This window comes from Pelodiscus sinensis, chromosome 15 (assembly GCF_049634645.1).
Source record: "Pelodiscus sinensis isolate JC-2024 chromosome 15, ASM4963464v1, whole genome shotgun sequence".
Classification (NCBI taxonomy): domain Eukaryota; kingdom Metazoa; phylum Chordata; order Testudines; family Trionychidae; genus Pelodiscus; species Pelodiscus sinensis.
Genome location: NC_134725.1, coordinates 5,828,599 through 5,855,430, shown reverse-complemented (window position 1 = coordinate 5,855,430; position 26,832 = coordinate 5,828,599). Strand labels below are relative to the sequence as shown.

Here is a 26,832-nt window from a genome sequence, read left to right as displayed (position 1 = left end):
TATATAAGGGCAATAAGATATTCTCTATCCCTTTTTTAATTACTCCTAACAGTCTATTTGCTTTTTTGACTGCCGCTGCACACTGCGTGGATGTCTTCAGAGAACTATCCACAATGACTCCAAAATCTCTTTCCTGATTAGTTGTAGCTAAATTAGCCCCCATCACAGGCCACTCCTGAGCAATGTCAGGCACTCCGTGCCACTCCTCAATTTGTGATATCTCAGAAGACCATTATGCACATATTTCTGCAAATGCATTTACATTCACGCATTCCTGTTTTCTAGTTTCTTGGGCATCTCCATCTGGTCTCTCCTTGTCCACCCTTTCGTGCCCTTGAGTGGATGGCGAAAGATCCACTGAGCAAGGACCTGACCTTACCTTTATACCTGCCTCTCTTTTTAAGCCACCATTTCCCCTGCTTTTATTTCAGTTCTCGACACCCATTTCTCCTGCGTGGGTAGGCTCACGTTGCTCTCCGGAGAGAAACTCCACAAGGAAAGTGGCTAACTTGCCCCCACCCCTCCAGAACAGAGGGAGGTTCTGGGCCTCCGTTTCCCCAAACTGTGACAAGTCTTCCTTGCATCGCTGGCTTATACCCAACGCCTGCTGATGACATGGAGGCTCTTATGCTCACCGAGTCGTTTCCACAGAGCTGCATGGCGCTGCTCAGCACGATGATACTTATTAGCTGCCATCTCACAGCTGGGTTCTGGAACAGCTCCCATGGCCTTTTTGCCCTCTGGCCTTTGATGGCAGCCTGTTCTGCTAGCATTTCCTCCAGCTCGCTGCTCAGGTCATCGCTACCTCTCAGCTTCTGCAAGGCTGTCAGGGAAAAGATGGGGTTTATCTGCTGTATGAAAGTGCTTTAACTTCATCCATTCATCTCCTTGTGGGAGTGAGAGATTGGGTGGCAAGAGACAGCCATAGAGAGCAGCGTAGTGGTAGGACTTCATGAAATGAGAAATCCTCTTTGACAAGCAGGGAAGGCAAGATGTGCTCTGCATGATGAAGCTATCAGAAAGACTTTGAGGGAAAAGACGTGACAAAATCCATGGCACTTTCCTAGCAGATAGCATTTCTAACCATTTGCAATTTCAGCAACCATGCTTATGGCTCTCATAATTTTACACTTTGGTAGCTCTCCAGTGAATCTAAGGGCACATCTACAGAGCAGGGATTAACTCAAAATAAGCTACACAAAATCAGCTACGTCAATTGCGTAGCTTATTTCAAAATCGGAATCGTCCACACAGCACTTATTTCGAAATAGTGTGCTCTTCCTCCAACTTCCCTTACTCCTCGTACAGTGAGGGTTACAGGAGTCAGAGTAATAAGTCCTCCAGTTTGATAGTATTTCAACATTATTTCGAAATAACTGCTTGCTGTGTAGACATGGACTAAGTTATTTTGAAATAATATTGCTGTGTAGATGTACCCTGAAGGAGTGAAGATTTTTTTGGTGCATAGCGCATGTTTAATTCCAGCTTGGTCCACATATGGAGATCTGTATATTACAAATTTCTTTATATGAGATAGATTCATATTTGGCCACTGAAATCTTTATCTAACCTTTATTTTACATCATAGTTACAGGCTACATATGAAGTTATCTAGGTATCCTTAAACAGAGAGCAGGTTACATGATAATACACTTTAGAGTCACTATATGTAGTGAAAAAGTCATTTGCAGCAACAAATAAATACCTTAACAAGTTAAAGAAAAACAGTCATCATGTAAACTGCACTTTAGTTTGGAAGAAAGATATAATCACATATTTATCCTGCCTGCTCTTTGCATGACACTTACAGTAACATACCGTACAGCATAACTGAGGGCAATTCTGAAACAGTGGAGGCTGGGTACAAATGCACACTTGTTTGCATGTACAACTATTACAACTGTATGTGCAAATGGTGAGGTGGCTGCCTACCTTGCAGTATCCAAGTGCAAATGCAGCTGAGGCTGCACTTTTGTGTGCACAATTTATGCACAAAGAACATGGGCCGCTATTTTTGAAAACTGTCCCCTTAAATGTCCCGCAGAAAGTGGCATAGACATTGCCTGGGCACAAGCATCTGGTAACCATTACGGGAGGCCAGTAGCACCACAAGACGGAATATTGAAAAACCGTAGAGTTCATGCTGCTTGCTCCAGGCTAAATAGGCTGGACTAAGCTATGTGACTTGTGCAATAAAACGATCATCAGCTCATTTGCACCATCCACAAATCTTACCTCCTGCATCAGACATTAACACGACCACTTGGCACTCACCACAGATGCAGGACTCCTTGTCACCTCGGTCAATCAAGAGGTATCTGGGGCTTTCTGGTACCCATGGCAGAGTCATCAACTGGATCAGTCCGGGCACCACATTGCTGGCTAAAAGAAGAGGCCAACTCTCCTCCCCGCCTAATAGTTCTCTGAAGAAAAATAACACATAGATAAGTTCAATCAATCATACATTTCAGAAGGCAGAACACAGAGCTGTGAGCTGGCTGGGCGAACGGGTGGCAGCACCACATGCTGTGGGAGAGCTGGGTTTGACCGTCAGCCCTGCTCTCGCTCTCTACGCTGCCTGCAGGTGGGCTCGGTGCTGAGAGACGACAGGAGAGCAGGCCAGAGGCATAAAATGGCAGCCACAGAATGAAGGGTTAGAGTAGCCAGAGGCAACCAAGGCTAGTGACTGGGCTGCATGAGTGACCTCCTTCATCTTAGTGGGCCGCAAGGTTGTCCCAGCCAATGGGTTAGAGAACTCCATGGCTGTGTCTACATTACTTCCTTTCAAGTAGGAATAAGGGATCTTCCGGAAAAGGGTTTATTTTCCGCAAGATCCCGTCTAGACTGGCCCTTTTCTCCGGCAAAACCCCGTGCCGGAAAAAAGCGGCAGCCATGTAAATGGAAATATTTAAATCCCCCGCGGAATTTGCAATTCCAAAGTGTCTCATTAGCATCCCTTTTCCGGAAAGGGATGCCAGTGTAGACACAACCCACTTGAATAGGCTTTTGGGTCACAGTCAGGGGCACCAAAACTCACACAGTGGTGTGGGGTAGGGGGACGGGCAGTGAGTTACACCAAACCTCCCCACCCGCCTACGCACCAAAACTACAGGCCGCCCTGCTGCTTTTGTGTATTGGACAGCCGTTCTGAAAAGAAGACAAGGCAGCCCTATCAACCTGGACAGATGGGGTGTGATTAACACGTCTCCTCATTGGGAGAAGGACTTGGCTCAGAGGGTGAGATGGGTAAGTGAGATATTAAGGAACAGAAGAGTCTGGGGGAGTCAATTCCAGACTATGGCCCCCCCTGAGCATTTTTGGCACAAGGGGAGGCAGAATGCACTTTTAGAAAGTGTGGTGGGCAACCTGCTACCGTGAGCCTCATGCAGCTCATTGGAATTCCATGTGCGGCCCACGTACCCCCCGATCCCTTTCCCCATGACTCTCGTGCACTGAGGGCCCCGCATTTACCTACCCTTCCCTCTCAGCACTTCCAGAGCACTGTGAGCCAGCTGATTGGCACCTCATCCCCGTTCCTCCCGCCCCTTTCAGAGCTCAAACACCATGGGTCAGCGGATTGATGGCACTCCAGAAGTGCTCAGAGGGAGGGGGAGCAGCAGGGACAGGACATGCGAGGGAGAGGAGGCAGGGAAGGTGCTGGGCATGGATATAATGGATGGAAAGGTCAGTGCTGAATTGTGAAGCATCTGCACATCCCTTCCTCCTAACTTGGGGAGGACAGATCCAACCAGAAGCCACGCTGAATACTATGTATTGTAAAGTAAGTGCAAATATTCCTTTATTATTATTATTATTATTATTATTATTATTGTGTGAAGTGGATGACAGTTCCATTAATATGTGAATGATTAAAGCATTGCTGCTTGTTGTGAACGATTCAGTGTGCTGTGTACTTAATCTTATTCTTGGGTCATGCTTAGTGCACGTGACCAACATCAGTCTTGCAGCTCACAGAGATGAAGACGGACCATTCACTAGCCTTGGCTGCCCATCGCTGGCCTGGCTTAGTGACGTGGTGGTAAGGACCGGTATAGAGCAGACGCCGTCTCTCTTTCTGGGCTGTGGATACACTGCTGCAGTCATTCTGGTACTGAGGGGTTTTCATTCTCCTCTTAAGGTTTCACCCATATGCATTTTCCTCCGGGCACAGTGCACACTTTGCTGTCTTTTCTGCACCTCTTGGAAGGACTCTATCCAGCCAGTGACTGTCACGCGCAACAGGGAAATTCTATTGCTACTTCGGGACTGGCTGATCAAAGTAAGCAGTGTAGAGTGTCATGTACAGGGCTGAGCCAGGAGCACTGCAGCTCTGCATCTATTTTGGGATTGACAGAGCAGCAGGTTTTCAAGCTCACTAAATTCACGAGGCCCTTTCTAAAACATGCAGAGCCTCTTTAGACACAAGGCAAAATGCAAGCTGGAATAAAAAAGTGCAACTCCTGTAGATGTTTCTGGGCTAAAATGGCATAAATGTGGTACAAGTTACACACTAGGGCCATGTCTACATTGCAGAGTTTTTGCACAAAACCAGCTGTTTTTGTGCAAAAACTCACGGCGCATCCACACTACAAGCACATTCTTGTGCAAGAAAAAGTACAGTAGATCGTCAGAAGACAGGGATTTTTGTGCAAGAGTTATTCCTCTTTTTATGAGGAATAAATCTTTTTGCACAAGAGCTTTTATGCAAAAAGGCACATGTGGATGGACAACAGGGGTTGCTTGTGCAAGAAACCCCTATCACAAAAAGCACAGGTGCTTTGATGGCCATTCGTATCAGAGCTTTCTTGCGCAAGAGCGTCCATGGTAGTGTGGACGCTTTCTTGCGCAAAAGCACATGGCAGTGTGGATGTGCTCTTGTGCAAGAACGTTTTGCAGAAGATCTCTTCCACAAAAAGTTCTTGTGCAAGAAGCCTGCAGTGTAGACATAGTCTAGGTGTGAGGTGCTTTCAGTACCACTAACGGACAGCATCCCAAAAGAGCGAGGGTAGTCACTGTACCACTTTGGTCATCAACGAGTGCGATAAAAAAGCAGCTTTTGCACCAAGAGGGGCAGTGGTGAGGTTGTAGCACTAACACAAAAGTCTTGCCCCACATACTCACATACATCTTCTCCCCTAGCACACAAAGCCAACTTCAGCCTTGAGGTACAAAGGCATGTTTCCTACTGAAGTCAATGTCCCTGCAGAATTTGGTCCACAGAATCCCAAATTCATGCAAGTTACGCTCGTTTGTACATCCGTTGAATAGCGAGTAAGTGAAAACAGCACACTCACTTACACCCAGGGCTTGTCTACACTGAGCGATAAAGTCGAATGTATTAAGGTTGATTTTTTAGCACCCAACTTTGTAAAGTCAAAGGTGCATGTCCCCTGTGTGTGCAAGAATTCGATGCAGTTTGAAGTAGCATGCCCTCAGTAGGTGGCTATGGCCATCTTTGAGAGCCGTTCATTGTGGGTAGCTATTCCACGGTGCCTGCGCCCCTTTACTTCCTGGGTTATGGTCCTAGTGCATGCTGGAACCAAAACTGTGCAGCAATGGCTCTGGGTACACATTGTCAATGTCCCATAATGCATTCGTCTGCTCCCTCCCTCCCTGTTTGAAAGCAGCAGCAAACCGTCTTTTTGCACCTTTCTGCCCATTTATCTGTGCAGCTGCCATAGCAGTGTACACATGGATCCGGCTGAGCACCAAAGCATAGTGGCAATCATATTAACCATGGTGCGCCTTACCTGATGCCAACCACTTGGCCTAGCACCAACCCCAGGGCAGTAAATGACGCAGAAGTCAAAGTCACTGCTCCTCGGAGCTTCTTGGGGGCACTTTCCCCCAGGTACATGGGCTGAATGTTCATGCTCACCCCTGTATAAGGAGACAAACACTGACCTCAGCTTAGACTCTCAAAATGTACATAAAAAAATTCAAAGAGCCCTTAGATGAGGTAGTTAGCTGTAATCTCTCTGCTTGTTACACAAACTGCTGCTTGCACTGACTATTATTTACACCAATATATTTCTATTGCCACTAATTCACTGTGATTTTGCTAAATATACATTAATGTGTTTGCAAGGACTATAGGCTAACAAAAAGCAACTTTACATTTTTCAAAGAAGGCTACATAGATTATCATTATTAAAGCTACAACAGTATTTCCCATTTTTAGTGCCCTGCGGGTGAATGACTAATAATACTGGCTAGAGGCAGGTAAGGGATACATTTTCTGCCACACGTCTAAATGGCTTCCAGGTGAGTCATGCAAAACTGCATAGGCTCATATCTGTGTATTATGCAGATGCAAAAGGCTGCACACTCTTTAAACGTTCTAACCCTGGTACAAGCCCATTTGGAATTTGTAGACACAAAAGCTTTTCAGACGGGTTTGCAGGAGCACGTTTTTCATTGGCGTTGAGTAGATGCTAAAACTGTTCACGTGCCACGGGGATGTTTTCACCGGCAACGTGCGGGAATGTGTATATGGAATTTATTTTGCATAGGCAGAGACTGGGGCTATAATGGAGCCTAAATGTGGGTAAGCTGTGGGGAAGATTCCCAGCATAGTTCAACCTACACACCACAACATAAGCTACTGCAGTAAGTCCCTCCCAGCATTCCCTGCTCCCTGCAAGCTGTGCGCTTGTGCAGCTGCTCAGGAAAGATTAAAATGCCACCCAGCTGATTAGCAGTGGCCTAACCACAAAACCATCCCCCCTTTTTTTAAGGGGCTAGTATGAGATCAAGCATATTTAATAATTAGCAGAGAACCCACAGCTGGTTTGTGGTTTCTACTGGTGGTGCACATTCACACATGCCTTTAGTGCACATAAACATTTATTCCGCACATGGATGGAAAATTCCTGGCATTATTCTGTTCTGAATATTTTGTATGATATAGAGCCTAGAAGGGGCCTTGAAGGGGTCCTGAGTTCAATGCCAAATACAGCACCAGGGATCATATACATAATGCCACATACATTTGTATTGGTGTTTTTACAGCCCTCATTATCCTAGTATCACTGTTCCATACCAGCATTGATTCCAGTAAAAAATCTGCCAAGCATGATCATTTCGAAGGATTTGGCCATCTGGCTGAATCCCGACAAGATTGCAGCTATGATCACAAACGCATTATTCAGCAGCAAGGACGTCTTCCTTCAGAGAGAACAGAAACAGGATTGAAGGATCAGCGTTCACCAGGGCTGGTGACCTGAGTCTCATGCAGTGCAATTTCCTACAACTGAAAGTTTAACTCAGGGGGCCTATTCTACTCTTGCATGTTCAGAGGGGCACTTAGGATGTGGATAGACTGCACTTGAAGTTTGAAATAAGCGACACAATTTGAGCTAGGCAAATTGCGTTTCTTATTTCGAGTCAATTTCAAAATAGTTGGTTTCAGAATTTGGCGTTGTCTACACAGCACTTATTTCAAAATAAATCACTATTCCAAAATGTCCCTTACTCCTCATGAAATGCAGTTTACAGGGATGTCGGAATAGCAAGCCCGTTATATTTCAAAATAACGGTTACGCTCAAAGGATGAGGAATAGCTATTTCGGGATACCAGAAGTATCCCAAAATAGCACTGCAGTGTAGATGTAGCCTTACAGCCCCAATACCCTTTTCTGGTGCCTACATGGCCCACTGGAGCTCGCTAACTTAAGTGTCCAGCTATGAAAATTGAGCTTGACCTTGGCAGATAAGATGTCATCTGTATTGCACACTACAAAGAGTGGAATCCTGTCCACTGTGAACTAAGACAACAGATGCCTGCAGGACCAGAGTCGGAGAACCAGGCTGATTCATTGCTCCTGCATTTGCACTTAACAAAATCTGTTTTTTAATGCAACAGAAGAATCAAAACATCAGGATGTACACCCCTCCCCGAGGAACAGGGTGAGCTCTGGAAGACAGCCCCATGCTTTGGACCTTGATGACCTACTGAAATGGTAAAACGGGTCCCTTCTTTCCATAAGGGGGAGCTGCAGTTTCTACCAAAAGCACAGCATTGGCACACCTTGCTAAAGGAAGTTCTGGAGTTGGACAGAGAGGCCAGCGTACCGGTCCCTTCTGCGGTTGCACAATAAAAAGCATTGTTTCTCCAGAGAGAGTGGGAGGTTCCATTACCACGTGTGAAATTTGAAGGTAAGAAAAAACAGACTTTTTTGTATATGCTCCCAAACACAGGTTGGAAGACTCGGTGGATAATCACACACACTGTAAGCCAGGGGCAGGGAACCCTTTTAGGGCTGGGGCCACACACAAGTGAGAAGCCAAAACAACAACAACAAACCTTCATTGACCTGATCCCTGACTAAGAAGGTGATGCAACTTTTGTGCAGCATTCCTACCAGTTCCCATTCCCCATTAATTCTGTGTATCCCTCCTACTTTCACTGTGACAACAACTTAGGTGCAGACAGCACACTTTCCTGCAGCATGTTGTGTTATCCTGGTTGAGCAGAAAGCCAGACCTAGACTGTTTTTCGGTGGTGCAGGACTGTGCTCCACTGGATGATGAGGAGTGAAATGCTACCATGCAAGGTAGCTCCCTTTAAAGGCTAATGCCAGATTGCACTGTCTTATTTTCTTAGATTAAGAATGAATTCCACGGCTTCCAGTCAAGTTGGGTAATTTGCAGTTGGGCTCTTGCTAGTTTAACATCCCAATGTGGCACAGGCATTACATGAATGAACAATCATCTACCACGTTCAAGGTCCAGAAGCCTCTTACCTTCCCAGCTTGATCGCCATGGGGCCTGCAATGAGAGCTCCAGTGAGTCCCCCCAGAGAATAGATAGAGACAATGAAAGACCACACCAGCAATATCACACCACTCTCCAGGGACGCACCTGTGCGCTCCAGCCACGTCTCATTTATAAATGCCTGGATGTACTGTAAACGAAGAAGAAGAGTCACTTCACTGGATAGGGATGCAAAAATAGTGATGGCTGAGAAATAGCAATGGCTTTCTTTGCGTTAGTCTTATTTACACATGGTCATGAGTGCCACGCTCAGCATGAAGAAAGCATTCAGTTCCAATGCTGTGTTTTTGTCATCCCCTTATCTTAGTTGCCAAGAAGCTGTAGTAGACACATTGCCTTTACAAAGGGAAATTATCTTGTATATTTAAAAAAAAAAGTTCTAAAGGTGTTTAATGAGCCCAATCCTGAATTCAGTAAGGAAGTTTGATTCTGAAGAGTGCATGATTGGACACTACACACTGATTGCTCCCAATAGCAAAATAAAGGGGATGCTCCCTACATAACTCATTTTAAACTAACCTTTCTCTCCCGGTCATTTCAGGGCCCCCAAAACATACCACCAAGTTCCAGATCCATTAGAACATTTAGTAGAGAGCACACAGAACATCGCAGTGACCACAGAGTCCCCAGGGCCAGGGAGCTAGCCAGCAGGGAATCAGGTAAGTTGTTGTCATATGTTTTGTAGACTGTTTTAAAAAATACTATTGTATAAGGTAAGACAAATGGATCTAACTTGTAAAAATGGTTTTCTAGACTGGAAAGTTTGAGAATTATATTTGCTAAAGCTCTGACTACTTGCAAAAGATTCTGACTGGCAAATCTGTGCTCATAATAACCTCCTCTGAGTCTTAGCTGTAACACTGCTAGCATATGGGTGACAGGGGAGGGATCACGTGAGGATTACCTGTTGTAATCACTCCCACTGGGGCATCTGTTATTGGCCATGGTCGGCAGACAGGATACTAGGCTGGATGGACCTTTGGTCTGACCCAGTATGAGCTGTTCTTATGTTCTTATGATGCAAGAGCTAAATTATTAATTATGCAAAGGACGCAAATCCTTCCTTTACTTTCCAGCTTCAGTAGTAGCTGGCTGAAGGTTTTTGGCAACATATGCCTGTTTTTTCCAAGGCTGGTGGATATTGAGGATCCCTGCAAGGACTACGGAGTTTAGACCTCACAAGATTCACCATCTCAGGAGATGACTGCAAAAACCAGTAGTGCACTTACTGTAGTTGGAGCATTGATGATAGAGATGTTGTAGCCATATTGGAAAGTCCCTCCAATCCCAGCAGCGCATATTGTAAGAATGAGGACCTTGCCTTGAAGCTGAGGGAAACCCAAATATAATAAATACATTAAAAGGTCGGGAAATGATGATAGTTTTCCTCTGCTAAAATGTAACATGGGTAAACGGGAAGTTGGCCCAATAATGTGTCTGGAAGGTTTGAATGAGGACAGAGGATACAGTACTGAAAATGAAAGGTTCCAAAGACAAAATAATCCCACTAGCAGACTCCACATTTTAAGGTGCCTCAAAATATTTTAAGAAGTAATTGTCATAAGTGAATTCAAGGCTGGTTCTTGGCAGCAATGCTAAGAATGCTCAAAGTTTAATATTTAATGTATTTCTAAAAGTCAGTTCAGCAGTCTGGAAATATCGCATACGCATGCTGAGATGCCACCAATAAAAGTCTTCCCTGATATTACAGATGTATTAGATAAGTACTGCCAAAGTTTAAAACAGAGTCACAATATCCATCTGAAGACAAATGTCTCCATCAGATAGGGGCTCCATAGGACACTGTGATTTTGTTCCATGGCCCTTTGCAAATATTGTGAATTTCTGATTTGGTGGGATGCTATTTTTTCTGACATCTCTTTCCTTTATCTAGAATCAAGCACAAAGTTTCTCTCCATTTTTATGAAAAGTCCTTTCTTTTTTGTTCTGATAATTTGAGGATGTGTCTTGTTGCATGGCTCCATATTTTGTACATTGCAGAGATGAATGCTGTTTCAATCTCTCCCCTTAGACAGTTATTCTCTAGGTTTCCACTATGCATTCTCCTCCTAGTTTACAATCTGCAATTCTGTATTTGGGGAAGGTCTCCTCCATCTGTTTTTCATATTTGCTCTGGCCAGGTCTATGCAGAGGTGCTAGACCTTGGGGTGCTACCACCTCTCTTAGCTTGAAGTGTTTTCTATTATATACAAGGCTTAGTCCAAGGGCTCTCAGCACCCACAACTATAAACATTGTCCCAGTCCCACCCCCCTTTATTGGTACAGCTTTGTACTTGTCTGTTTCTCTGTGCCTTTCCCTCCCCACTTCTCAGTTACTGCTGTTTTAAATCTGTCTCCTCCCTTCAGCAGTGTTCCTTGGTGCAGGGCTTCCCCTGCCTATGCTGGAGGGTCAGTGCCGGAGATGCTGCCTAGGCAGGAAGAATCCGATCAGGTGTCGGGTGGGGGGTGCTCTGTGCTCCTCTGGGGGAAATGGCACCAGAGGCAGAGGACTCGTTGTCTGGGAGTCCATCCCCCCCAGGCTGTAACGTGCCTGGGGCAGCCCCAGTAGCGGGGCTCAGCACCGAAAAGGCAGGCGGGCAGGAGGGGCAGCAGCCAGCGCTGGCGCAGGGAACAGCAGGGAGGGGCAGCAGCCAGCAGGGGCCAAGACCCTGGGGAGTGAGAGTGGCGGAGAGGCGGGCGAGAGGCGGGTGGGCCCAGGGCACCAAGCCAGGCGCTGCGCAGAGGGATGCGGGGGCAGGGCGGGGGGAGATGCGGGGGCGGGCAGAGGATACGGGGCGGGGGGGATGCGAGGCAGGGCAGGGAGGAGGATGCGGGGGGAGGATGTTGGGGAGGGGGTGGGGGCAGAGTGGGGGGAGGATGCGAGATGGTGGGAGAATGCTGGGGAGGGAATGCGGGGGCAGGGTGGGGGGAGGATGCTGGGGAGAGGATGCGGGGGGGATGCAGGGGCAGGGTGGGGGGAGGATGCTGGGGAGAGGATGCGGGGGCAGGGTGGGGGGAGGATGCGGGGCGGTGGGAGGATGCTGGGGAGGGAATGCGGGGGCATGGTGGGGGGAGGATGCTGGGGAGGGGATGCGGGGGGATGCGGGGGCAGGGTGCGGGGGATGCGGGGGCAGGGTGGGGGAAGGATGCTGGGGGGAGGATGCGGGGGCAGGGTGGGGGGAGGATGTGGGGCGGTGGGAGGATGCTGGGGAGGGAATGCGGGGGCAGGGTGCGGGGGCGCGGCCGGGGGAGGATGCTGGGGAGATGCGGGGGCAGGGTGTGGGGGATGCGGGGGCAGGGCGGTGGGAGGATGCTGGGGGGGGTGCGGGGACAGGGTGCGGGGGAGGGAGGATGTGGGGCGAGGGAGATGCTGGGAGGATGCTGGGAGGATGCTGGGAGGATGCGGGGGCAGGGTGCGAGGGAGGGAGGATGCGGGGCGGGGGGAGGATGCGGGGGCAGGGTGGATGCTGGGGGGCTGCGGGGGCAGGGTGCGGGGGGGGAGGATGCGGGGGCAGGGTGCGGGGGAGGGAGGATGCTGGGGGGCTGCGGGGGCAGGGTGCGGGGGGGAGGATGCGGGGGCAGGGTGCGGGGGAGGGAGGATGCTGGGGGGCTGCGGGGGCAGGGTGCGGGGGGGAGGATGCGGGGGCAGGGTGCGGGGGAGGGAGGATGCTGGGGGGCTGCGGGGGCAGGGTGCGGGGGGGAGGATGCGGGGGCAGGGTGCGGGGGAGGGAGGATGCTGGGGGGCTGCGGGGGCAGGGTGCGGGGGGGGAGGATGCGGGGGCAGGGTGCGGGGGAGGGAGGATGCTGGGGGGCTGCGGGGGCAGGGTGCGGGGGGGAGGATGCGGGGGCAGGGTGCGGGGGATGCTGGGGGGCTGTTGGGGGGCTGCAGGGTGCGGGGGGGGGAGGATGCTGGGGGGCTGCGGGGGCAGGGTGCGGGGGGGAGGATGCGGGGGCAGGGTGCGGGGGAGGGAGGATGCTGGGGGGCTGCGGGGGCAGGGTGCGGGGGGGAGGATGCGGGGGCAGGGTGCGGGGGAGGGAGGATGCGGGGGCAGGGTGCGGGGGAGGGAGGATGCGGGGGCAGGGTGCGGGGGAGGGAGGATGCGGGGGCAGGGTGCGGGGGGGGAGGATGCGGGGGCAGGGTGCGGGGGAGGGAGGATGCTGGGGGGCTGCGGGGGCAGGGTGCGGGGGGGGAGGATGCGGGGGCAGGGTGCGGGGGGGAGGATGCGGGGGCAGGGTGCGGGGGGGAGGATGCGGGGGCAGGGTGCGGGGGATCCTGGGGGGTTGTTGGGGGGCTGCAGGGTGCGGGGGGGGGAGGATGCGGGGGCAGAGGCGCCCCTGTCACCTGGGCCTGTGCTCCGTGGCTCAGCCCCTCTTCCTCCTCCTGCTCCTCCTCCATGCGGGCGCGGTGCGGGCCGGGCCGGGAGGCTGGTGCCGGCTCCTGCAGGGCGGCTCGGGCCGGGCTCCCCGCGGCTCCTCCCCCGCCCGCTGCGCTGCCCTAGCGCCGGCAGCCCCCGGGCGGAGGAACCCGGCCCGCGCCGCTCCCCGCCGGGCTGCGCCCTCCGCTCCCCGCAGCCTCGGCGCGTCCGCACCGGCCCGGCCCCCGGCGCCCATGCCCAGCCGGCAGGATGTCTGGCTGGGGGGCTGCGCCCCTCGGGGAGCCCTGCGCCGCTGCGGAGACGCGCTGCAGCTTTGGGGAGCCCCTTGTGCCTTTGGGGAGAGAGCTCCGCCCCCCCCCCCCCCCCGCCGCCAGGCTGCAGAGACACCGCGGCGTGTCAGAGACGGAGCGGGCCAGCCTCCGCACAAGGGCCTCTCGCCATTTCTCCCACCAGTGAAGCTGGCGGGAGATGCGAGTGATGCTAAGGAAGAGACAGCCTCGCTTTGTCCCTGAGTGGGGTGCGAGATGGCCAGACTCCCATGGGACACTTTGGCTTTATTAAAACTAAAGGTGAAACTCCAATCGGCTACTCAGATAGGGGAGATTTGGTCGCTCCGTTCCCCCATAAACGTTATTGGAAAATTCTTGTCCTTCAATACCTTCAAATCAAATTCTAATATAAAACAGTCTAAAGTACTGTAATCTCTGTGGGAAACGTCTGTCCAATTGTCAGTAGCTTGTGTTGCCTTAATTCATTATTACATTGTTGCTATAGAGCAAAGTCCTACATTCTCAGAAAGGTGTAAGGGGCTAGATTTTTATCTCAGTTACATCACTACAAACCCATAGGGACTCCATTGACTTCAGAGTACTTACCCTATTATACGTGCACAATAACAAGCAATCAGAATCTGTGTGTGAAGCTTTCTTACTTTCCCCCCATCAATTTTCCCTTTACCCTTCATTTGCAATATGTGAATAGGTGAAAATAAGCCTTTGCCATGCCTGATAAAGAGGGGATTCTTAAATCACAAATTCGGATAATATTGGAGATTGATTATCTCCAGAGCTTTCTTTTCAAAATCAGTTTCTTTATTCCACATTGTGTCTTCTCTTTTCTCTCCTCCACAGGACCTGCATTTCCCTAGTCTGAGTAAAATTGTAGGGCTCTCCTTTCAGAACCCATCAAAACAACTCCCAGTTTAGCCAGAGGGTTGGCTACACCATGAGATGAAGTGTAACTTCCCAAAGTAGTAAATATGCTGCCTATGCTGAATATTCTTCTCCATGGCCAGTGCAAAGACAGGGCTGTCAATGCTAACGTTGGCCAGTTCTTTCTCTATTTGTTTTGAGTAGTCAGTTATGGCCTCCTCAGTTAATCCGTTTTTTCTTTAAAGTACTTTGGTACTTGCAGAAGTTGCTACATAAATCAGCAAATAATAATAGTAAAATATGAAATAGTACCAGTCTCTGCAGTTTGTTCATTCTTCGCTGGTAAGCTTTGTGTCTCTCTTTTTCCGGTGAAAGTGTCTCTTGCACTTTGGGAAGAATTGTAGAGGATTATTTAAATCTTCAATGCAGGAATGCGTGTATTTAGTCATCCATTAGATTGAGTTACTGACACTTGACTTGGCAGGTGTCTTGCCAACTGCTTATCAAAAAGGGGTTGCATGATCATAGATGAAAGGCTGGTTGGTTAGTCGGTTTTTAATCAAAACATATAATAGCCTGATGTTCACTGAGGTAGTTTCATTTTTATGCATACATCCCAGATTTCTTCAGATTTGTCTTCCTGTCAGGGGGATAGAAGGCCTTTGAAATTTGCATCCTTTCCTGCCCAAGCGGGGTTTATTAAAGAACTTTTCAGAGCTCTGTCATTTGTGCAAGTTTGAATGTGGCACTGCTACTGTATTTAGCAAGAGATGGTACATCCGTCTTCTGTAAGCTTCTGTGGTCAGAAATAGTCTCATGCAACATTGAGAAGGCTATCAGTGGTTTGTGAATAAGAATGCTAAATCACTTGCTATGCAATTTAACAAACCGTGGAACAGGGGAGAGGCTAGCTCCTCTACCAAATCTTCACTTTTTCATCTACACAAAGGTCTCAGGGCAACATCTCTGGCACTGCACTGCTGCCTCTTTTACATAAAGCATGTTTCTACTTTGAAAAGTGATTCAGTAAAAATAATACAATGGGCTTCCATATGTATTACTTGAACTAATGTCACTATTCCATGTGCTCAGATTGGAGGCAAAACATTGTTTTGCCAGCTGTGCAAACTCACCTTGGTATTTCAAAGAAAAGCTGAGTTAATTCCCCCCTCAAATGAATACCAGTAATGAAAGCCCATTTAGGCCCTTAGTGACTCGTATGCAACCCTACTGTAATGAAATTATGCCTCAGTGACATCTGCATAACCTAACTGTTGCTCCTGGATTTGCACAGGAGAGGTATAAAGTATAGATGCGGGCCCTTATTTAATACACAGGAAGAAATGGAATCCCGCTCACTCTCTTACAGCTTTATCGATGCAACAGAGTCAGTGGCACTAAAAACTAGTAAAATCTTTGTTTTGTCACTAACATGGCATGCGTGACATTAAATATACAAAAGGTATATTTGATGACTCAGAAGGTGCCATTTTCACTTACACACTTTTCAGATTAGCAGTGTATTTTAAAACACATCATAAATTCCATCAATGTTGGAAACCTCATGCTGCAAATAATCCTTGCACAGGCAGGCGGTGTGGCAGGCACTGATGGGGAAGGGCAAGTGTAGCATGTAAAATATCTATATTTAATTCCTTTTTGTGGTTACATCCAACAGGCTAATTTTGTGGAAACTTCCTCCAGAAAATGTGGCGGTGTGTATTTCAGTCGTGGCTCTCTTCTGAGAAATGTCATAGAGCGTGGTGTTTTTTGCTTTACAGAAAAATGTCAACCAAGGAATGAGATGAAACCAAATATATCCACTTCACTCTTGGCCTAACATTCTGTGTGCAACAAAGGGGAGAGGGAGCATACGTCTGAAATTGAATGGACTTGGGGAAGAGTCCTACTTTGCAATACACCCTCAGGGCACAATCCTTTTTCTATTTTGAGTCATAAAACACAGCTGAGTTATGGTTAAAAAATTAAATGGTTGTATAGCTGTGAAGGAAAAAAAAGAGACATGCTCAAGCTACCTTCTAACTAGCAGAGACAGTTTGACTTCAAGGAACTCTGCACTTCAATGGTCTGCTTCCCTCATGTGACCTTTCATCCTCCTCTTTGGCTTATTTTTCACCAGGGTCGTGTGTTTTGCACTCTGCTTTCTGACAGCATTGGTTACACACCATTAAATTAGGATGCAGTAACTGGGACGTATCAGCCAGTAGTTCTGGTTTAAACAGCAGTTTTTATGACTCCGGAAATGGCTGCATTTTCCCATCTGGGTACCAGAAGACAATAAGGCAGCTGTAGTAGCAATAGCAATGGCAGAGCTGCTCTTCTCCTGTGAGAGGACCAGGCTCTTGAAGTTACAATCAACAGTAATAGCAGAGCTGCTACTTCGTATTTATCTGACATTTCTGTATAACGGGGGCATTTAGCATATATCATCCAGAAGGTTCTCAAAGCTCTTTTAACTACTGTACAAACTATAGAGGGACCCTGTAATTAACCACTGAAGTACGGCTACTTCAAGTGCGGGATACAGCATCTTAGTACCATAAGGCAACTGTTTTGGATATGAGCCAAAGGAGCTCATGTTAATTTGAAACCAGAGTAATTTAGGGAGGTAGATATTATGCTGTGATTTCCTACCTGGCTCACAGACATAAAACGGGGGATGAGAGCTCTCCGCACCTTAGCAAAGGTTTGTTGGGCCGGAATGGCCAATTAGCCCACTTGCTTGCACAAGGAGAGAGAGGCAAACATGAGGCGTGATCAAGCCCAGCTGGAGAAGAGCTGGAGGCAGGTTTTCATAAAAGCACTGAAAAAGCTCAGGGAAGACCTGGGAAGGAAGGAATTTGCCTGAGGCAGGCTATAGGGATGCAGTTAATCAGGAGAAGTGGTACTTGTCATGGGTTGTGGGGAAGTAGCATAAAGAGCCTCGAGATAGGAAAAGGTCCAGGAAAAATCTAGTGCATGGTCAATACAGGGATGATGGGATAGAACCCAGAACAGCTGGTGGGTTCATTGCAAGGACTATTACTCCGAGTTTGGGGCTGCAGCTGAGCCTTGAAGATGTGGCAGACAGGTCTTGCACGAGACTTTTTGAACAGTTTAGTATCCCTAAAGGGATGGGCTGAGTTGTGAAAAAAGAGCCAGACGAGCGGTCAGCAGCAGGTACCATACGGGAGAGGCTGCTTAGCCGTGTTCAGCCACCAGAAATGCTCTAATGGCAAGTTAGCTCTGTCCCAACAGGACTAGCCCTCTTGCAGAAAATGCCGGGAGACATCTAGGGGTGGGTGCGCTGGACTTTAGTTTTATGGCTCATCGTAAGAGATTAATGACATTATCTAAGGCAAGAGTAAAAAGTCCAAGACTAGTTAGTGCTGAGAGGCTGTGAGGAAGAAGTGGTATATGATAAACTCACAAACACTGACAGCACAGCTCAGCTGGCTGCTCCAGCTCCCCCTTTATCAGACTAAGAGAGCAAAAGGGCAACCAATTGAATTGAAAGGCAGCACATTTAAAGCTGATCCAAGGAAATATGTTTCCCCCTGGTGTGTGATTAGCCTGTGGAACTCACTGCCACAAAAGATGTCACTAGGGCCAAGAGCAGAGGAGGTTTAAAAGAAGGCTGACACTCTCGGAATAAGATTTCCTGTTATGATATCCAATATAAAAATACCTGACTTGTTCTCCCTTCCCCGCCCCCAATGGCCCCATAGCATGTAAAAAAATTACAGACGGCATTAGATCTCCAGCTAATTAAAGTCCCCTGGGACTCGCTGACGATGGAATGAGTATGGAATTGCAGGCGTGGGCCTGGCTCCCTCTGCCCCCAATGCCCAGGACTGTTCAGCTGGGGGTGGCCTAGCAGGGCTGAGTCGCATGGAATGGAAAAGCAGGCAGGGCTGGCCTCTCCCCCCGCTCTCTGGGGTACGCGGTCAGACAGCGGAGGAGGATCACGCTCCTCTCTTCCTTAAGTGCTAGTGGAGGTTGCCGTGTGGACTGGAGTAAGAGGCAGGGGCTGGCTCTCACAGCTTCCCCCGTGTGATGGGGTTAGTGTGCACAAACTGCCTGGCCAGGCCAGAGTCCTTCCATGCACACACCCTGCTCGGAGGCCAGGGTGACTGGCCCCGTCCTGGCCCCGCATGGGATGAAAGTTGAGTGTGGGACAGAAAGCTCCCAACCCTGCTGCCAGCATCCATGTTCACTGCCGCAGTCAGCCTGCCAACGGGGGAGCAGGCAAAGGGGCTCATCCAGAGGGGCCCAGGGCTCTTTAAATTGTCACCAGAGTGCCACATGGCTTTGAGGGCAGGGGGTGGGGAGGGCCCGAGCCCCTCTCTTCCCCTCCTGGGGGCACAGAGCTGCCCTCCCCCCCCACACCTTGCCTGGGGCTCCTGGTGGCTGTCACAATGTGTTGGTGAGAACACAGCTGCTATCCTTGGTACCGCATGGCTAAGGACATGCACAGAGCAGCCGTGTTTGCTACTGCTTAGAGGAGTCTCTGGTAGCAACTATGGTCCTGCATGACCAGAAGCCTTTTGCAGCTGTAAGCCACCCCTCCCCACCACAGCTTTACCCAGGCAGTGATAAAGACACAGATGTCGTAGGTCTGAGGGCACAGGGAGAAGTTATCACTGCTGCACAAACTTACCTCATTCACCTCTCTGCTAAAACCTCCTCTCGGCCTTGAAGCCAGCAAGCCGTGAAAAGGGTAAGAAACATATTCAACAAAAAGTTATTTTTAAACTCTGAAGTAAACTCTCAAGATGATAGTTCGCTGCCTTCCTGAGTCACCCTGAGATCTGACTGTTGTCACCCTTCTGCTGCGCCTCTTCTCCATCTTGTCCAAGTGAGATCAGAACAACACCATATGTCATTTTTATTTTGGCAGATACTCTGGCTTGTTTGTGAGGCACCTGGCATTTAGGTACTCAAAAACCAATTCTAAAGCATCCATTAAACACTGCGTCATGGTGGGGAAAATATTACAATTTTAAATGTCATTTTTACCGCAAAAGAAATTTCTGGGTTCCATAAAAGAGAGAAAGAGAGAGAGAGAATTTAGCAATTTCAAAATGGTTTCCTAGTGTAGACATAGCCCTGGAGGCCAATAAGTTAGTAGCACTGGAGCATCTGCGCTAGTATTATTTTGGTCTTGCAAGTTCGGAATTAGCATTACTCCTCATGAAAAGCAGGTCAGAGTTCGAATTCTGTGGCCCTTTATTCCAGAATAACGGGCTTGGTAGTATGGATGCTCCACTTACAAATTCAAATGGGGAGGGGGGTATTTCGGACTAAGATCCTAGTGTAGACCAGGCCCAAGGTGCCACAGGACTATCCATTGTGTTGAGAGAGGTGTTCTACTGAATACAGCACAAAGCTTTCACCGCTAGATGGCAGAATAAGAACAAAGTTCCACACACTGAATAATAAAACCAGCCTGTAGCTGAAAGCATCTAGAATGGCCATTGCTGTAGAATATAGGTGCTACAGAGCTCAGCAGAAGTCACAACATGTATTTTAAAAAAATAGAACCTGAACTTTCCATTCCCATCCTCATTTTAGTTGTTATCCTGGATGTGATTGATTTTCTTGCTGTCTTACAGGAGGTCAATTCTTAGCCACCTGTAGGTCTATGATTGGGATACATTACAAGAGCATCCCCTTCCAGACAGTCCGTCACAGGGTCCCTAATTATCCTAGCTATCCTGGCAGGGTAGGCTAGACCAGTCATAGCTTCACAGATCAAGAGCAACATCTTGAAGCAAACATGGAGCTGGATAGGGAGAAAGTACAGAATAACGTCCCGTCCCCCCCATGTGATGTGATCTTCTTAACGAACTCCATGGGGGAACTGTGCATCAACGCAATGAATTAGACGCTGCTTTCTTGGGGGTTTAGTGGTCAACCTGCGTGTAGGGCCAATGGTAGAGAGGCCAGTTCAGGAAGGGTGGAAGTGGCTGGCTCACAGAAGCTGATGGGGAGGTGTGAATAGCAAAAGAGGGAAAACTTCTTTTGTAGTGAGATGACCAATCTCAGTCCTTATTCAGGCCCCATTCGATGGTATTAAACTGCGGAAGGGATTGCAGCTCTGCTGTCTCTCTTTGTAGCGTGGTCAAGCGGCTGTGCTGAGGACAGTGATGCCTCGGTTGGATACTTGTCACTCTTTGCTGATACAATACAGTCTTTCTTGCTGCCCCATGCAATTCCCAGTGCTCCCTCTACCACGCAGTCTGCCACACAGGAGTCCATTCCCTGGGTGCCCTGGGGGCTGGAGCACACATGCGGGAAAATTAGTGGGTGCTTAGCACCCACCAGCAGCCCCTCCACCAGCTCCTACCTCTCCCTGCCCACCCCCCCACCTCTCACCCACTGGCAGCCCCTCCACCAGCTCCTACCTCACCCTGCCCACCCCCCCACCTCTCACCCACTGGCAGCCCCTCCACCAGCTCCTACCTCTCCCTGCCCACCCCCCCACCTCTCACCCACTGGCAGCCCCTCCACCAGCTCCTACCTCTCCCTGCCCACCCCCCCACCTCTCACCCACTGGCAGCCCCTCCATCAGCTCCTACCTCACCCTGCCCACCCCCCCACCTCTCACCCACTGGCAGCCCCTCCACCAGCTCCTACCTCTCCCTGCCCACCCCCCCACCTCTCACCCACTGGCAGCCCCTCCACCAGCTCCTACCTCACCCTGCCCACCCCCCCACCTCTCACCCACTGGCAGCCCCTCCACCAGCTCCTACCTCTCCCTGCCCACCCCCCCACCTCTCACCCACTGGCAGCCCCTCCACCAGCTCCTACCTCTCCCTGCCCACCCCCCCACCTCTCACCCACCGGCAACCCCTCCACCAGCTCCTACCTCTCCCTGCCTACTCCCCCACCTCTCACCCACCGGCAACCCCTACACCAGCTCCTACCTCTCCCTGCCCACCCCCCCACCTCTCACCCACTGGCAACCCCTCCGTCAGCTCCTCTCCCTGCCCACCCCCCCACCTCTCACCCACTGGCAACCCCTCCGTCAGCTCCTCTCCCTGCCCACCCCCCCACCTCTCACCCACTGACAGGCTGGACATGAGCTCCTCTCCATCCTGGTTCCTCTTGCCCTTGGGGATTAGCTGTTCAGTGGCATGAAGGAGGCGGTGGGGGTGGGGGAGGAGAAGAGGCAGGGCAGGGGTTGTGTGTGTGTGGGGGGGGAGTTGTCTGGAGGTGGAGCCAGAGCAAAGCAGGGGTCTAGCGCCCCTGGGGAAAATCACAAGGTTGGCATCTCTGGTCTGGAGCAACTGAGAGCGATGGGTACAATATAGTTGAGTGGGAGTTTCCTGGGACACAGATTAATAAAAAACCCTTCATCCTTCCCCTAACGCTCTCAGGAAACCTAGCTGTGGAGCACCAATCTCCCCTGTCGCCATTGGACCCGTGAACCCGCACACAGCCCCGAGTGTGGTTCTCAGCTCGCCTGTCAACACTAGCTCTGGAAGGCAGGGACTAGTCTGCTTTCTAGGCCATGTGACATTCATCACAGTAAAACACTAATCTGGGTGTTAGAAAGCTCAGGAAGAAAACATTAAACTCCTGTTCAGTGTTCTCTTATTCCGAACACCAGCCAGACGCCTGATTTCACTAATCCTTGGGTGATGAAAAGGTCTCTCTCCATTTCCTTTGTTCTCTTTTTTTTTTCAGCCTCTGAGGTTTGGAGCATCACGCTGGTTCTTCCCAAAGAGATGTATTATCTGGAAAAGATAACGTGAAGGAGACAGTCCCATGTTCTCTCCCTCAGGAGAAGTCCTTATAACCTCTGAGAGTGTCTGTGCAGCTGTGGGGTCATCTCATCCAAGCCAAGTGAAACCAGAACATCCATTTCACTGAATAACCACAGCATTAGAAAAGTTCCCTATTAAACTCTGGCTGGCTTCCAGCCCCTCCCCCCCCACCTCTTCTCTTTTAAAATTTTTAAACTGAGCTCAGTCCTGTCATTATCAAGGTGAAATACGATGCCATTAGCATGGGAGAGTAGTTATTTGTCGAATGAGATGGCAGCTTTTCTGCTTGTAATTATCTGAGTGTATGAGGAATCCTGCCATTAGGAACAGACCGTCACTACAGCAAGAAGCCTTTTGATCCACGGCGCACTGAGATGCTTGTACGTTTTAGACCTTTTCTATCAAAAACCAGCAACCCTTGGATAAAATGTAGAAGCACTATTGCTTGGTTAGGGAGGCAGCGGCAGGGTCTAGATTCTGAATTAAGAGCCAGGGATAGAAAAGAAATGCCCAGAAAAATTAAGCTGCTAGGCAGCAATTGGCGCATGTTACTGAAAGACACAAAAGGTAAATGACATCATGGACACTTTCAGAACTTTGATTTTATTTTTCCTTCCTGCTTTTCAGGGAACCCTGCAAGAAACTACAACAGGACAATACTGATTTCTATTCCAATAGCCACTGGCCAGGTATCCCTGGGGAATGAGATATTCCAGTCCTCTCTTCTAATCCCCTTGACACTTACAGTATATCGAAAGCATTGCTTGTAAACCATGTTGCATTGCACAGGCTGCTTATCTGCGGGCCTCATTTTGAACACCCACTTTTGTACATCAGTGCTACAAACATGCCCATGTCTACAGAAAGCAACTGACAAAATGTTCTTTTTTGTTCTACCTTCTGCACCAGTTCCATGAACAGAACAAACAGCTGAGTTCACCACTGAGTAAGGGTGCAGCTACCCCCTCTTACATGGGCAGACCCAACCACTCTGCTCTTTCCTTCACCCACAATGTGAGGTTGCATTTTATTTTAGAGCTGTCGATTGACCTGCATTAACGCCTGCCATTCCCCATTTTGGTGCTTTAAAGGGGCAGCACATTAAGAGGTGGGGATCATCAGGGGACTCCACCTAACCCTGGGTTCCATGAAGTGCTGCCCCGTTGAAATGCCGCCGTGGCGTTTCAAAGGGGAGGCACATGCGATTAATCGCAATTCAATTTTTTAATCGTGTGATTATTCACGATTACATTTTTTGATCACTTGACAGCCCAACATTTTATTTCCTGTGGGTTATCAGTCAGCTTCTCAAGATGATTCTCCTACATTAAGCTTCGAGGGGTAGCTGAGTCAGTCTGCACATTCTCCTACATTGTCACTTTTCAATAGGTTTGGCGTGTCATGATCTGGAAGCTGTTACTAAAGTTAAAGACACAAATATTTTTGTCGTGACTAAAATAGGTCAAAACAGAAGCCCTCAACAAGATTACTTCAGCTTCATTATCACTAGCCTGATTAAAAATACTCTTTCTCTATATGCAATGAAGCACTAATGTTGCATGTGTTTGTAATGGCCCATTGGACAAATACAATACAGACCAAATCCGTCTTTGATATAACTCCGCGGAAGCCAGTGAAGTCACGCCACAGATTAATTTTGCCCTGTTATGTCATGTTCCCGAGTCCTTCCAACCATGGGAGTGGATAAATCAGTGAGATTACAAATCAGCATCCCTTACTATTCAAGGGCTGAGATTTCTGGGGTTGAAAGCAGCATTTTGCAGGACCTGGTCATTAAATGGGATTTTCTTTGGAGAAAATGAGTCCCCTACTGGGATACCATTATTCTGCAGTCCCATTGCTCAATGGGTATTAGATGAAAATACATTAATCCGTTCTGGCCGCAAGAGTTTGCAAGGCTTGGTAATAAGATCTAAGTGCTTTTCCAGATGGTCTATATTCAGGAGATTTCCCAGGGCAAGACTGAGGAGGCTTCTCTTTTCACACAGCCTCAGGCTTGTTTCTGGAAGGCATAGAATCCAGATACGTAAAATGATGCTGGACAGCACAAAAAAACCCAGGGGTACAACGTTTGACAAGGTGGACTTTGTTTCATATTTCTACTGGCAACAGACATGTCACTTTCTCTTGTCATCTAAGATGTCTCTGGACCTCTTGGAAGAATGGCTTTTCCTTTCACCTACGGGGTCAGGCGAAAGAGAGGGCAGCTGGAAGGAAGTGGCTTTTATTTTCATCTGCGTATGGAAAGCAGTTTTTCATGGACATCCAGAAGGCTCTAATATTTCAGGCACTTGAAACCTGTTTCCTTAGGCCACACACAGCCTGAGCGATGCAGCTGTTGAGTTCTGGCACTTGTCTTAACTCCTTATGTGCCTCCATCACTGTAGTCATGCCTTAATTTAAGCTGGCCATCCAGAAAGTCATAGGGATGGTACCTTACTGGATAAGCATGGGATGAACTAGGGATCTAGTCAAACCATTCTCTGTGTTGTTCCCTATGCATCTCTGTTCTTGAACACTACAGGAAAGAAAGGAACACAGACACTGCCAGGTAAGAACACTGAATCTTTATTCCAGCATGAGAGACAGGAAAACCTGTGAAGGTGCTAGATAACTGAGAACTAATAGGCAGTTGTTAAAATTAATTGTGAACCGTGCACTGGAGCAAGCTAACACGTTATCCTAGTGGCACTGGAGTTTACAACGCTAGAACAATGCCGGCATCCCTGATGCTGCTGAGATCCACCTTTCTTTAAAGATGTAAGCAACAAGCCCACTACTTATTCCCCATCATTGTGGGCATTGCCTGGTACTCCAGCTGGTAAATACCAGTTTGCTGTCTCTACTATTTTATGTGTTGCAACCCTGGAACCACAAGTAGAAACCTTTTTATAAGGTCCCATAGTCCTAATGATGGACCCATGAGGGTTACAAAATAAAGTGCTACAAAATAAAAAGACTCATCCAACTCACCGATGCCAAAGGAAGCTGGACTGTGAGGTAAGGGAACAGGCCATAAGAGAGTGGGAATTTTTAACCACCAGTGTTCTCAGCCATTGCAATGAGCTACTAAGGGAACTGGGGGATTCTCCATCTCTTGATAACTTTAGATTATAATTGGATGCCTTTCTGGATGGCTGATTGATAGGAGAGATTCATAAGACGGGGGCTTTTCAGCTCAGAAAAGAGATGGCTAAGGGGTGAGGAAAGGATAGAGGTCTATGAAATCATGACCGGCGTGGAAAAGATGAATAAAGAAGAGTTATCTTCTGATCACACAAGAGGTAGAGGTCACCAAATGAAATGAATAGGGAGCAGGTTTAAAACAAACAAAAAAAGCATTTTTTCATACAGCGTTCAGTCAACCCGTGGAACTCCTCGCCAGAGGATCTGGTGAAGACCAGGACTTTCACAGGGTTCAAAACAGAGCTAGATAGATTCATGGAGGTTAGGTCCATCAATGGCTATTCGCCAGGAGGGGTAGGGATGGTGTCCCCAGCCTCTGTTTGTCAGAGGCTGGTAATGGGCAACAGGGGAGGGATCACATGATGATTCCCTGTTGTGTTCCCTCCCTCTGGGGCACCTGGCATTGGCCACTGTCAGCAGACAGGACACTGGGATGGATGGGCCTTTGGTCTGACCCAGTACGGCCATTAGTATATTCTCATGATATACATGAATCAAACATTCAGGTTGTGTCTACGTTGGCATGATTTTGCGCAAAAGCAATTGCTTTTGCAAAAAACCATGCTGCCTGTCTACACTGGCGGGGAGTTCTTGCGCAAGAACACTGACGTTCTAATGTATGAAATCAGGGCTTCTTGCACAAGAACTATGATGCTCCCGCTCAGGAATAAGCCCTTTTGCGCAACTGTTCTTGCACAAGAGGCCAGTGTAGACAGGCAACATGAATTTCTTGCGCAAGAAAGCCCGATGGCTAAAATGGCTATCGGAGCTTTCTTGCGCAAGAGAGCGACTACACTGGCCCGGATGCTTTTGTGCAAAAGCACATGCCAGCTTAGACGCTCTCTTGAGCAAATACTTTAACACAAAAACTCTTGCGTTAAAAGTATTTGTGCAAAATCTTGCCAATGTAGATATAGCCAAACTGTTGTGTTAAATCTAGAAAATTCAATGAAATCCTATGGGCTGTGTTATAAGGAAGTCAGTCTAGATCTAATGGTACTTCTGCCTTTAAAATCTATGAAATAATAAAGAAAGCTAATTTCCATCTCCAGCAAAGGCCCTAAACAAACCACACATTTTTCTGGGGCTTGAACTCATTTTATTTTTAACATAATCCATATGAAATTACCTATTCTGCATGGCTCACTTCCCTTTGATCTTTCACCATTAACCTGTACATCTAATTGGGGATAAGAGATTACAAAATATTTCCCCTAATTAAGGGGAAGGAATTTCTTTGTGGCCATTAGACATCTAAAAATAAATCCTACCAAATGAAAGGTGGCTATGATTGTACAGCTTTTCACGGTCGAAAGATTATCTGATTATTTCCAGCATCATTAAGTGAACATGGCCCCTTATTGCCAACATAAAGTCTGTGAACTCTCATACCCACCGAACTATACATCCTGTCACATCACTGATCAGACATGTGAAGGATATTTGGGTAACATTATCACTGTGGCGCTATTTCCGATGGCTGTTACCTTTCTAAGATGGAGGGATGGGGGGGTGAGAAGGACCCTCCGCTATTCTTTGTGAAAAAATTCC

The 26,832-nt window shown here is 48.5% G+C and overlaps 1 protein-coding gene and 1 long non-coding RNA gene across 3 annotated transcripts in view; one reads left to right on the top strand and one right to left on the bottom strand.

The window, feature by feature from the left end:
• Positions 1 to 14,753, bottom strand: part of SLC2A11 (solute carrier family 2 member 11) — a 24,444-nt gene extending 9,691 nt beyond the window's left edge. The window contains exons 1-7 of one of the 2 annotated variants that reach the window (XM_014577110.3): positions 14,615 to 14,753; positions 10,005 to 10,103; positions 8,745 to 8,905; positions 7,043 to 7,167; positions 5,751 to 5,880; positions 2,275 to 2,423; positions 636 to 823 (exon numbers count right to left, since the gene is read on the bottom strand). In XM_014577110.3, coding sequence (XP_014432596.1) covers positions 636 to 823; positions 2,275 to 2,423; positions 5,751 to 5,880; positions 7,043 to 7,167; positions 8,745 to 8,905; positions 10,005 to 10,103; positions 14,615 to 14,635 — 873 coding nt within the window. In that variant the 5' untranslated portion in view covers positions 14,636 to 14,753. Of the gene's footprint in view, positions 1 to 635; positions 824 to 2,274; positions 2,424 to 5,750; positions 5,881 to 7,042; positions 7,168 to 8,744; positions 8,906 to 10,004; positions 10,104 to 13,117; positions 13,486 to 14,614 lie in introns of those variants that run through there. The other variant, XM_075897939.1, reaches the window with a different exon arrangement.
• Positions 3,606 to 26,832, top strand: LOC142818456 (uncharacterized). Its single transcript, XR_012895928.1, has 4 exons — positions 3,606 to 3,781; positions 7,865 to 8,157; positions 9,317 to 9,434; positions 21,995 to 26,832. It is a non-coding gene; the product is annotated as an uncharacterized LOC142818456 (long non-coding RNA).